The sequence below is a fragment of the Aspergillus tanneri genome (genome assembly GCF_003426965.1).
Source record: "Aspergillus tanneri strain NIH1004 chromosome Unknown AapTan_9_pilon_pilon_pilon, whole genome shotgun sequence".
NCBI lineage: Eukaryota > Fungi > Ascomycota > Eurotiomycetes > Eurotiales > Aspergillaceae > Aspergillus > Aspergillus tanneri.
The window spans coordinates 448,310-462,428 of NW_022984636.1; the positions used below are offsets into that span (position 1 = coordinate 448,310).

Consider the following 14,119-nt stretch of genomic DNA (forward strand, 5'->3'; position numbering starts at 1 on the left):
AACTATTCAAGCAGCTATTGAAGATTTCAGATATAAAAGAACTCCATCTCTACGAGCCGCTTCAAGGCTATATATAACCTACCCCTCTCCAGCCTTCATGGCCGGATGAGGGTGTACTTCACAAGACCATTGCTCATCAAGCTTCGCAGTGTTCGACTCCAGTTCAAGAGAGCTTTCTTGCTGATTGGATTATAAGCTAGGACAAACAAGGATTTCCTCCTAGCATCACCCGTATGCGTGAAATTGCCCTCCGAATCCTCCGCATCAATGGCGACACTGCACCGTTAGGAAAAGACTGGCTCTCTAGCTTTAAAAAACTGAATCCGCGCGTTCAAAGCTATATAGGCCGAAGGATACTATCAAGCCGCATACAGGAACCAGACCAGAACATATCCGTACTTTTTATAAGCTTTTCCAAGAGATAACAACCAAATACTACATACAACCAGAAAATATGTCGAATATAGATGAGCATCGAATTGGTCTTGGGATCTGTACAAACTCTACAGTAGTGGCAGAGAGTGGAAAAAAGCATACACTTATTCAAGGGCCGGAAAATAAAGAGTGGGTGTCAAGAGACCATTAATCCACTCGGCCGGTATCTTCGGCCGTTGGTTATTTTTAAAGGTAAGTCTCTTCAAACAACCTGGTTTCAACCAAACTCCATACCAGACTGGCTATATGCAACATCAGAGAATGGCTGGACATTAAATTCTATTGCTCTTAACTAGTTGAAAACTATTTTTTTACCGGAAACAGCTCCACCAGACGGTCAAACCAGATTATTGCTATTAGATGGCCACGGAAGCCATGAGCACATTGAATTTTTATGGGAATGCCATAAAAATAATATTCAATTCTTATTTCTTCCACCTTATACAACCCATGTTCTTCAGCCTCTTTGATATTGGTATGTTTTCGAGTGTTAAAGCTCACTATCGGAAGGAAATACCTCTAGCCTTTTTGGACGACACAGCCTCAATTAAGAAAGAGCGTTTTATTCAATGCTACCAGAAGACTCGCAGTATAGTATTTAACAAATCTATACTGCAAAGTGGCTGGAAAGGAGCTGGTTTATATCCTTTTAATGCAGACAAGGGCTTAATAACCGCTTTGTACGCTTTGATCCTCCCAGACCTTCAATCCTCCCTCTACTCAGCTAGTTTCCGAGGCTGAATTCTTCATCCACTCCTGGAACGAACGCCAGTCTCAAGTAATCAACTCTTCAAAACTCAAAAACTACCCCGAGATACCCGGATTTTTCTACAGAAAGTGAGCAAGCATATTGGCCAGCTGAATACGGCCCAAGCCTTGCAGGAGGACTATATTTCTCGCTGCAATGCAAGTTAAGACCTTTGGGAAGCCAAAGATTAAGAAGCGAATTGAAAATGACCCAAATACTAGGTTTAGCAATATAAAGCAGATTATGAAGACTATACAAGAGGCGAAGGAAGAAACTGAGCGTATCAGGGCCAAAGAGCCCGAATTAATGGCTAAAAAGGCTGCAGATGAAGCTTTGAAGGCTGGTTTTAATCGCCCGGTATCCGGCCCGATTTAACAGAAACAGCCATGCGGATTACAAACAACGGACTTCTTGTGGGACACATATATTGGCAGTATTGAAGCCTATCAAATCAAGCGGAAAAGATATTACCTCTGTCAGCAACACGGCCATACCTAGCATGGTCGTGCAAGGTGCAGACCCGCTCAGCGGCCCGTCGGGAGTTAGAGCAAGATGTTCAGACTTCAATGGAGACTAATATCCCGCAATAACATCGCCAAAACTTCGCCTCCTACAATTGAATATTATGAAATCAAAACCAGGAATGGAAACTTTTATCAACGATCATCATACCCAGACCCTCAACGCCCTACTAATCCAAGACCCCTAGTTACTGCTTACACACTTATATTAGCCACAGTGCATGGGAGCTCTACCGACCAACATACGCAGAAGAGTCAGCGCGATACCGTGGCCTTCTTTATATAAACAGGAAAATCTCATCATCATCACACCGCCAGATTCGCTGCAACCACCCGGAATGTGGTGGCCCCTGAACTCCAGTTTCTTCTGCTCTCAGTGTACATCCCACCAGTCCTCTATTCGAGGTCAGAAGAGAAAGCCCACCGCTAGCTGTACTAGACCAGATCCGCCGTACGATAATACAGAACACCAACAAAGTAGACAGACCAACACGTATTATTCTGTCCGGGGACTATAACCAGTACCACACATCATGCATGGTCCCACAGACAGATCCGCCATATATTCGCCGAGCACGCTAAAGGGCAGTTTCACTTTTATGAACACCAGTTACAACGGCGCCTACCCCGAGGCATCCCAACTTTCTGGTCCCTAAACCAACCTGGAAAGACATCCACTATCGATCGCACTGTTACAAATCGTCCCGCATCACTTATTAAACGCCAACTGTACCACAGTCACCGCAGGTCAGACCATTAGGCAACATACTCCGAATGGAATCTGAACCCGCGCAATGCGGACCCGAAACCAAGAAGAGCATACGACCTTGCGAACTGGAGTAATATTGGCCAACAAGTACGGGAGGCCATGGAGCCAGAGATTAGTATTGGCTCCAAAATAGAGCTGGACGTTACTGTCGAGAAGCTTGTTTAAGTAACAATTACAGCCCTCGACCTATATATACCAAATCAAAGACCCTCGCCATACTCCGAAACGATGGCTCACTCCGGAACTTAAATCTCAGCGGCTCGAAGTTGACCAAGCAACGTCGCAAGTAGTTACCCATCCTGTAACTATATATCTGTTCCAGGACCTGCGCCTGAAGCGCCATAACCGGACCAGAACTGTAGAAAAGACAAAGCTAGCACATTGGAAGGAATTTCTAGACAAGGCTAGGGAAGGGCTCCTTTGGAAAGCAGCAACATATAAAAACCCCGGGATAGCTTACAACCATCCCACCACTAAATATGGGCTCGAAGGGGTTCATAGACAACAAAGACAAAGCAAGAGTCCTCGTGGAATTATTCTTAATTTCTTCCCAAAGATGGCAGGTGCCAGAGAAAAACCTGTACCACGGACAGATGAAATTAATTTTAACTCTATCTCTTATATTAATAGCAGGGACTAGGATCCTAGACTATATAATATTTTAGGAGAAAGTAGGTAAGTAGTTTTTTAATACTTAACCTAATTTACTGCTATTTAATAGTGTATTTATATAAATGATAGTATATACCTTTATCAGAAATATGTTTATTATAATTTTTATAACTATAGTTATATAAAGTAATTTTAAATATAATATATACAAGCAATAATATTTAATAAAGCAGGGGACTTAGTTTTCTAATTAAGGTTCTAAGAATACTGGCTATATTTTATATAGCCTTGATTATAGGATAAAGCCCATGTTAATTAATATTACAAATATATTTTCTAAGCCATCTTCCTGTATAGGTATTAATTTTTTACTATTTAGTGTTAAACCAACTCGTGGAGTGCGGCTATTTAATCAGTTAAAAATAGGATGCCTAAGGCACCTTCGGGTATCCTAGTCCTGAAGCCATCTGACATATCACACGCAAGGGGCTAAGGGGCTAAGGGACACGTAGACATAAGGAAGCGTTTATCTACGCTCTCTCTCCTAGATAGACGAACACACTCACCATGCGATACTAGATCGCACCGATAGTTTCAATATACTATCCAGTCACCGCTATCCTAGCACCTCACGACATAGCTTCTTCCCCGAGATTCTCAACAAATATTAATAAATTATAAAGTTTGTTCTATATATAGAACACCTTTAGAAATTTGAAAGTGAAGCAATTGGGGAATGCATATTAAATAATATAGGTATTTAGCAGGTTAAGTTATAAAATATAAGATAGAATAATATTAAGGTAGTAGAGGAAGCAAGGTGTAGTAAATATTAGTAATATCTTTGATGTTCTTATTTTCTAATAACAATGATAATATATAAGAGAATAAATGGATTAATATTATAAATTAGTAAAGTTATATAGCCAATCAATTTTTTATAGAAGCTTATAGAAATAGATTAAAATAATTTAGTAGATTTGCTGTGACAAATTATAACTTTTAATTTTTCCGTGGTTCTGCTGGTATTTTGCAGTAGTAATTGGTGCCTGGTATATTAGGCTCCTATTTCCAACAGTTACACAATATATGTCACGATATGGCAATGTTTTCCTTACTATATTTTACCAATTACAGCAGTTATATAAGAAAGCCGAGAGCTCGGGTTAAACACAAGAAATTAATACTAAGGCCTTTTTAAAAAAGTCTTGAATAAAACTATTATTGATAAGGTATTGGTATTTTTAATTGTTATACAAAAACTTTTATTTTACCTTGCTAAATAGCCTGAATTTCATACATTTTGTTAGGCGCTTAATCTAGAATTAAAAGCCTATATTATTATAGCACATTCCTCGGCTCCAAAAAAGACTAAAATTACAGCAAACTCAAAAGTATATTATAGAAAAAAGCTTTTTATTAACTATCTGTGCCTCTTCAAATCCGGTTTTTTGGTATTTGTGCGCATCTTATTAAGCAAAGTTAAAAGTTATTAAAGACTTTTCTTACTTTATATATAGTAACAAACTATAGTTGAAAGGCGCAGTTTATTACTATATCCAGTTTTAAAAACTATGAAATTGTATGAAAGCTTGAAGTTATTAATTATAATAATTATACTGTAAATAACAAGCTATGTTGTATAGTTACTAAATATTTTTTGAACCCAAATATCGGCCAATCTTTTATATTAGATATTATTAACTTGGGGTACAAGCCAGAATTCCCATTTTAAAATGTAGTGAATATTAACTTAGCTCGGATAATAAATTATTAGAAGATGGAGGGGATAATATATAAAAACAAGCTCCTTTTTATACAATTAAACTACTTACGAAAGCTTCACAATGTATTGTGACATATATTTCTAGTTCAGCTGGCCGTACAAAGGAGTTTAAAGGCCTATCTGGGAGGTTAATTCCACTTAATAATTGTACAGATAGAACAGCTGTTATTATATACTTCTTATAGCTCTTTAATACTACTACCTTTAATAGCTATATCAGAAAATTGGGGGAAGCTTCGTACAAGAAGCAAATTCCTAAATTTATTTAATCAACTTTAAAAAAATTAAGATGCAATATTAATATATGCTTCTTGTAATAGATGTATTATAAAGCACTTTAATAGGGCCCTTGTAATATATTAATAAGTATATTAATTATTTATAAGCCTATACTATAATATAAGCAAGTACGTAACTTTTCTATATGTTTATTTATATTCCGAGCAGGGTTTAAGCTGCTTTTATACCTTTAACATCCTGGTGTTTTCCAAATTAATCTCGGGATTAGGATCCATCCTATATATAGTTTTCGAAGTTCGGAACAGCGGAACAGGCCACCGAGATTTCTGTTTCCTAGTTAAGTAATTAAGTAGTTAATTAAATAATTAAAATATATCTAAATATTCCCCCCCCCCCAGCTTATATATATATATATATTAATTAATATATATTTTTAAGCTGAGATTATTATTATTTTTACTAATAATATTAGTAGATATTTATTTATTTAATATTTAATTTATTGTCTTGAATTTCTTGCCTCAGCCAGTGATTTTAGATATTAATATATTTTAATTTTAAATATTATATTTTCTTCAGTTAAAAGATTAATAGTTTGCTAATTATTGCAGTAAATCTGAAATTTTTGGTTAAGCCCTAATTCTAATAAATCAAATAGCGCTTCCAGTATAATTGTTTACTACTGCTAGTTAAAGCAAGTAATTTAGCTTTAGTAGTAGAAATAGTAATAGTTTTTTGTTTTCTTGCAGCCCAGTTAATTAGTCTATAATAAAGCTATAAAACCTTTAAAGCTTTTTCGGTCTTTATTATCTGCATATGCGGCATGTGCTGTAAATATAAAAGGGTTTAACCTCAATTCTTTACTTTGTGACTATTTTCAGCAGAGCATTTAATGGCTAAGTATTATATACTATATAAATATGCAATTAAATAGTTTATAATATATATATATTGGTATAGGATTTAGTAAAAATTCTAAAAGAACTTGGACTGCCTTAGCAGTATTAGGCCTAGATATTATAGTTGCATATATGCTAGACCTATTTTTCTGCTAATATTTTTCAAAAAATGCTGTAGTCGCTTTATAATTAGGGTCAGGCCCTTTTTTCTAATGGCGGAGGCATTTTGGGTGTCTTTAAATTAGGTAAAAACAATTCGCAATTTTTTTAATATATATATCTTGGCAGACCTATGAATTTCTATTAGGTCTATTTCTGCAAAAACTTATATTTAAATTCCCACGCTTTTTTATGATTTTTCGAATAATATAATATAATTAATTATATTATTAATAAAGATTATTAATATAAGCATATTATTTAGAAATAGGCATGGATCTTTAGAAATAGGTTTTAGACCTAATTCTGTTAGTGTTTTTCCTATTTCCTTTTACCATAGTAAAGGCGAATACTTTAAACTATATAAGGCTTTACTTAATTTTAAAGCTTTGCCTTTCTAGCCATATCCAGGCGGATACTATGAATAGTCTTATTTAGAGGACTACTTAAAAATGTATTAACTATGTTAAATTACATAGATTTAAGGTTAAATATGGCTATTAGGGCTAATAAAGTAAAGCTTTAGTTAAAACTTGCAGGTCACCTCTAACATGTATTCTAGCTTTAAATTTAGCTACATATTTATGGTTATTAATTTTATATGTAACTACCCATTTTAATAGTAGTATCTATTAGTTTTTTATATTTTCTTTAATACTAATAACCAAGTGTATCAAAAGGATAATTTAATAATTTATGCCGATTTTTTAGGTCAGGTAAATATTTCATGTTTTTTATATACACTGTCTAAGTCAGGTTATGTTTTAAACCAATAGTATTAAGTGGTTTCAAAGTATTTATCAATGCCTTAAGTTTTATAAATTCTATACATGTTATGATTTTGGTTATTTTAGTTAAAATAATTATTCTGATTAAAACGTATTATCGACTAAAATAAATAAAGTTAGATTAATATAGGTTAATTACCTGAAATTTTATTATTTGTTTTAATATTTTGTTGATTTTTAATGCTTATATAGTCTAAATCAATTTAATTTAGATTGTATTTATTGCTTGTGGCTGATATATTTTAAGTAATTTTATTAAATTCGGCTTTGGATAAAGCTTTAATTAGTTGACCTGTTTATTAATTAGAGTTAGTAATGTATTTAATAAATTTTATTAAAAATACAGTCTCGAGCTAAAATAATATAATGTTAGCGAGGAATCCATATTCTCCAAATATTATAGCCTACTAGAAAACCTATACTAGCCCTAGGCATCTATATGTTTTCATTATTCTATCTTATTCATATCTTCTTATATCTTATTATTTAACCTGCCGAATACCTATATTACTTAATATACCTTCCCGAATTGCTTCACTATTTCGAATTCATAAAGGTCATAAGGTTTAGTGCAAACCTTATTATATTATTCTTAATATCAAGCAGGTTAATGTCAATACCATATGGATTTAACGAAGGTGTTAACAATTCTATCAAGCCAAGACGACTGGCTATTATGGTTTAATAATATCAGGATTATTACATAAAATAAGGGTGTTTAGGATTATATAGATCCTGATATAGGTATTAAACCAAATATACTACTGAAGCCTTAGTACCCTGATGTTTTAAATATTAATAAAAGGGCTAGTTTAATACTAGACCTTAATGCCAAAAAGCATGACCTATAGTGTAATGCTATTTATAAATATAATATAAAATCTAAGGAATATAACTAAATAATTAATAGTATATCCCATAATAACAAGCAAGCTATTATAGAAAATAATTCGGCCTTAAATATATTATTAATATTAAAATCTGAAATAGCACCTTTTAATAAATCCCGAAAAAGATATATTATTTAAAAATATTATATAATTTAAAACCCTTAGTTAGCTTTATTAAATTATAGATTTCCTAATAGGAAAATATTTATACCAAAGCAGTAGAGCTAAATATAGGTAAAATTTAGCAAAGTGCAAGACCTTTATATAATTTTATTAAAGCTACTTTAATTATTTTACCGAATTTTGCAGAATCATGGAAGGATAAGTTAATAAAAAAAGGGAAAAATAATTAAAAAATACCTTTTATTTTTTAAATAACTAAGAGGTTTAAGGATTTAATTAAACTAAACCAACCAAAACCTTTAAAGCAGATGAATATTACTTAAGTAATATTTAAAGGTATTAATTATACTATACAAAGGCCTTGTCTGTGTAATTTAAAGTCAAATAATAGTTACCACTATTTTAACTAATACAAATATATCCAGCAATTAGCTCAAGACCAAGATATTAACCCAGAGGTTTAAAAAACAAAACTGCCTTTAAAAGGGGCTTTATTAAAAGTAAAATTAGTAAATTAAAATCCTAAGCCAAAAATAGCTATAATAACTACAAAAAATAGTCTAGAAAATTTATTAAAAAGCTTATAAACTTTTAATACTGCTTTAAATGTCCATATTTGTAATTTTAGATTAAAATTAGGAATAATTTTACAGAAATTAAAGGCACTAGTACAGTATATATTTCCCTTTTAAAGTTATTAAAAAAATATTTTAAGCTTTTAAATACTATATATTGTTGAGAATCTCGGGGAAGAAGCTATGTCGTGAGGTGCTAGGATAGCGGTGACTGGATAGTATATTGAAACTATCGGTGCGATCTAGTATCGCATGGTGAGTGTGTTCGTCTATCTAGGGAGAGAGCGTAGATAAACGCTTCCTTATGTCTACGTGTCCCTTAGCCCCTTAGCCCCTTGCGTGTGATATGTCAGATGGCTTCAGGACTAGGATACCCGAAGGTGCCTTAGGCATCCTGGTTTTCAACATATATATTCCTAACTTTTATATTAATTTAGTCTTTATATTAAAAGCAAAGGCTGCAGGACTATATTATAATGCTCGAAATAATTGGCTTAAAAATTATAATTAAAAACCTATCTGCATGTTAAAAACCAATTAGAATTTTTTTTAATTAAATAGGATACTTTAACCCGGAATAATTAAAATAATTAATGATTTATAACTCATAGAATCTCTAATTAATATTAGAAGTAGCTTCTGCATATAAATAGCACCAATGTCTTGGGCACCCTAGTAAAAAGGTTATAAGTTATCTAAAAGATACGGTAAATAATATTTCTATTAAACCTGCAGAATATAATAACTTTAAGAACTGTCCTATATATAATATATTAAAAAGTATATTATAGGCTAATTACCATTTAAATCTTGTATTAATTTTTAGTAAATTTTATTAAAACAAAGATATAATTTATAAAAAACGTCTAATATATAGAGAATATGGATTCCTAGCTAAAATAGGATTCTTTTAGCCAGAGATTGTATTTTTAATAAAAATTAATTTTATAACTTAGAATATTTTAATAATTCAATTAACGAAAATACTTAAGAACCTCTAGAAAGTTATTCTAGAGACAAAATTTAGTATTAATAATATTATTGTATTAAATAATTAAATTAATAACAATAAACCCATGGATCTTAATAAAAATTATTTTTATAATTAAAAATAATAAGCCTTAAAAACCTAAATATACTTAAAATAACCAAATTCTTGCTAATTAACTTGTTTATGTTTTTTAAGATTATTAATTATATTAAGAAAACTCTGAAAATAACAATTACAATATTAAAATATAGGATAATTATTAATATTTTAATATAAATCAGGTATTAGGTTCTAAGTATAATAGCGAGCCGGCCATGAAAGCGAGTCGGCCACCACGTATTGCATATAATATAGGGGCCTAATATCTCAACCACAACATATAGTTCTTAGTCTACTACCCTTATTTCAATATTTTATATTTCTGTATTATACCACCCAACAGGTTTTAAAAATAATAAAAACTATATAATTAGTTTAATATACAATTATTAATTATATAATTATAGTTTTTTTTAAAAAAAAGTTACTATGGTACTAGATATATAATATATAGCAAACAGTCATACAAAGAAAAACTTATAGTTTTTAAGTTTTAATTTTTAAAAAATAAAAAGTATATATATAAAAAATATATATATATTACTAGGTAATTATTTTAATACTTTATATTAAAAATACTGTATATATATATAATTTCGTTGTGTTATACCTTAATAATAATTATATATACATATATATCTCCGTTCCACCTAAAATCCTATTATTACAAGATATTACAGAGTGTATTTTAAGCAATCTTTATATTATAATATTATAATTAAATAGTTTTATATAAATTATAGATTAATTTAGTATAACTTTTATATATAAAAATTTTTTATTATTATTTTTTTAATATCATTTATTGTAGGTGCTAATGATAATGTATTATATAATCGGCCGAAAATTAGGGGTAAAATTAAATAAGCGGTATGTAAAACATCAAGTAATTTTACCGCTTTTTTTTACATATTTTTATAAATTTTTACCGCTTATATTGCGTATAATATAATTATTTTAATTTTAAGCATCTTATGTGGCGGGGTAAATATATTTTGTACATGTAGATGAACCATGTTTGGGTTGCGGGGCAACCAAATTATGCAAACTAAATGGCGGAACTGTATCGCGAGGGTCTTAAATGATATACACCATTATTATACTAAATATACATATAGTGGACTGGGAAGCCTATATTTTTTCTGGTTCTTTATATTGAATACATTTAATTGTATTTATCATACATCCGTATTATAGTGTGGGAAAAAAATAATAAAATTATAAAATATATATACAGTGTAAAACGATATTTATTCCGCGGGACTTAGGATTTTATGTGTACTAATAATATCTGTGGAGTTATTAAGAATCGAAAAGTCATATTTTATATGCAACAAGGTGGCCCGGCTCGCTTACCGAATACGTTAGATAGATTAAATTGCCCACCTTAGTATTATGTAAACTGCGTTTTAAGGACTTGCTCTTATATTTACATTTTGGTTGCCTTTTAATTTCAAATAAAATCTGTCAGAATATTGAGATATTCTAATTACCTAATTATAGTACAGATTTTGTAATAGATAACCGTTTTGATACCTTTTTATGGCTCAGTAGTTTTTTATAAGTATCGCAGAAATAGCCCGTAATTACTTTGTCAATAACTAAGGTATTTTTTTATTTTTATTTTTAGTCCTAAGAAGGCCGCGTTTTTATTTAGCAAGCTTTTTTATAGCATATAAGGATATATGTCACGGGTTAGACCCGCTTCTCACTACATGGCCCTGCCATATAGCTTTTCTGCCACCGCCTTGCATGTTTACTTTAATTGTTGTTCCGCTTGTTCCACTCCTTCTCTTCTCCAAGCTTTTTGTAAACAGCATGTCGGCCTAGTCAGTAATGAATCAATTTTGGCTTTAGCCCTTCACATACAAAAAGCTTCCTTCTCGTTACCGAGTCGTATAGAAGATTCAACGATACCACAACGCAACGCCAACGCAACGTCAACGCAACGTCAACACAACGTCAACGCAACGTCAACGCAACGATGAACCAGCAACTAGACAACGGCGCGCTCCTAGCGCTTATGCAACAGATGCAACAGCAACTTGCCGACCAGCAAAGCCAGCTTCTTTCCCTCGCGTCACGCCAGAGTCAGCAGCCTGATCAGACCCGTTTCCGCCTCCCTGATCCGCCCCGATTCGACGGCAAACCGTTCTCACTTCGCACATGGCTCCCATCAATACAAGCAAAGCTTACCGCGGACGGCCTTACTGGCCAGCAAGCATTCGATTATGTCTATAACCGGCTCGAGACACCTCAGCAAGCATCAGTGTTACACCTTAAAGAAACCAACGACCCAAACCAAATTTTCCAATACTTCCAACGAATTTGTCACAACCCACGCGAAAGCAGGAGAGTATCCTCCAATTCGCCAACGTTCGCCAAAAAGACGATGAAAGTCTTATAGCATACCTTGCAGATTTGAGCGCCTAGCGCATGAAGCAGATTAACTCAGGCCAACAGATTTTCGCCACAACACACTGCATCGGGGTCTTCGCCGTCCTCTCGCGAGGCCCTAGAACAAGCTAGCGATACGCTTTTGAGCTATCCTACGAGGAATATCTAGAGATTCTACAGCGATACGACCGTCGCCAGCCGCGACCCTTTCAACGCCAATCTTCACCTCAACAACGTCAGCGCCAACTAGCCCCAGAACCAATGGATCTATCAGTGAATCGCACCAAAATTGGCCGCGAGGCTCGCCAGAGACAACGTCAACAGGAGGGCCTCTGCCGGTACTGTGGTAGCCCTGATCACTATATTAACCAATGCAACGACCCCACGTGGAACCCGCAGTATCGTTATCGCCGGTCATCGCTCACATCGTCATCGACATCGTCCCTTTCTGACGCCGAATCGCCCCCGAAAAGGCGGATCAAGGCCACCCCAGCCCGCATTAACACCCCAACCGACAACCACGTAGACCTCGATTATCCGCTCGTCGTCCATAGCGACGGCCGCATTACTAGGAGAGGAGGGGGGTAATGTCACGGGTTAGACCCGCTTCTCACTACATGGCCCTGCCATATAGCTTTTCTGCCACCGCCTTGCATGTTTACTTTAATTGTTGTTCCGCTTGTTCCACTCCTTCTCTTCTCCAAGCTTTTTGTAAACAGCATGTCGGCCTAGTCAGTAATGAATCAATTTTGGCTTTAGCCCTTCACAATATATAACTGAATTAATCTCTAAAGTAGTTAAAAATATTTTTCATATGGTAATAACTGTTCTATATATATTATTTTAAAATTTTTATTTTTAGGTAGCTAATTTATACCCCTTTTTTTTAAAAAAAAACCTTACCTGTATAGTTTATATTTCCAGGTGTTTTTATTGTTTTATTATTTATTAGTAAATTATTTTATACCCTTAACTTTAACACTAGTTATTACTAATATAAAAAAATTTCCTTAATATTTTATAGGTATACTTAAACCTTAAAACTATTGTAATTTTAATATTTAGGTATAAGTTAGCAGGTTTTTGTATAAACTTTTTTATTTTTCTAGATCATTTTCAGCCGTTTTATAAAAATAGATTAAAATATTTTACGGTTTTCTGTGACCTAAATTATAACATATAATTTTTCTATAGTTTTGCTAGTATTTTGTAGTAGTAATTAGTGTCTAATATACTATGCTCCTATTTCTAACACACCCCCCTTAGCTTTTAATATATTTAAAACTAATAAAGTAGGGCTATTAAACAATCCCTTTATATTTTAATAATTTTTAATAAAATGTCTTGCATATTTAGGGCTTTAATTTTTTATAGTTCTGACTTGATAATAATTTAGACTGTCTGCAGGCTATTTTTTGTACTTATCTATTAGATTAGATATCTAGGTTTTTATTTTAAATCTCCTGTTAAAGCTAATAATTTTAGACGTTAATATACTTTAATCTTGTTTTAAATATTAAATTTTCTTTGGTTAAGAGATTAATTGTTTAATGGTTATATAGAATTTGAAAATTTTAATTTAGTTTAAATTCTAGTAATTTAAATACTCGCTTCTACTAATATAATTGTTTAGTTGCATTTAAGATAGCTAATAATTTAGCTTTAGTCGTAAAAGTAGTAACTTTTTTTTTTTTTTTACTGCCTAATTAATAGGCCTATTAAATAATAGGCATATATAGCCTTTAAAGCTTTTTTAATTTAGGTTATCTGCATATACAGTATCACTGGCTAATATAAATATTAATTTAGATAAATCTATATTATTAAAATTTGGATATCCTATATATTCTATAGATACCTTGAAGCTATATAAAAAAAATTGCATGATTACTTTGGTTATAATATTTAATTACTATAGTTAGTGCAGTAACTAAGTAGCTAGTTATATTATTAATTATATCCTATATAGTAGTTTAATATAGATATAAGTTTATATTATATATAGTATTAAATATTTAGCTAGGATCTTTTATTAAAGGATTTAATTAGTAATATCCTAGTCCTATCTTACCACCTTTAGTGGTTTA

General features: G+C 32.2%; 2 protein-coding genes across 2 annotated transcripts; both read left to right on the top strand.

Moving 5' to 3' along the window:
* Window positions 1–1,339: 1,339 nt before the first annotated feature.
* Window positions 1,340–2,638, top strand: ATNIH1004_011705 (uncharacterized protein; the record flags this gene model as incomplete). The annotated part of the gene is made up of 2 exons (XM_033576267.1): window positions 1,340–1,540; window positions 2,465–2,638. 2 exons carry the CDS (start codon window positions 1,340–1,342, stop codon window positions 2,636–2,638), a joined length of 375 nt encoding a protein of 124 aa, XP_033420931.1.
* An 8,981-nt stretch (window positions 2,639–11,619) lies between these two features.
* Window positions 11,620–12,620, top strand: ATNIH1004_011706 (uncharacterized protein; the record flags this gene model as incomplete). The annotated part of the gene is made up of 2 exons (XM_033576268.1): window positions 11,620–12,033; window positions 12,165–12,620. The coding sequence occupies 2 exons, from the start codon at window positions 11,620–11,622 to the stop codon at window positions 12,618–12,620; spliced, it is 870 nt and encodes a 289-aa protein (XP_033420932.1).
* Between the last annotated feature and the right edge of the window lie 1,499 nt (window positions 12,621–14,119).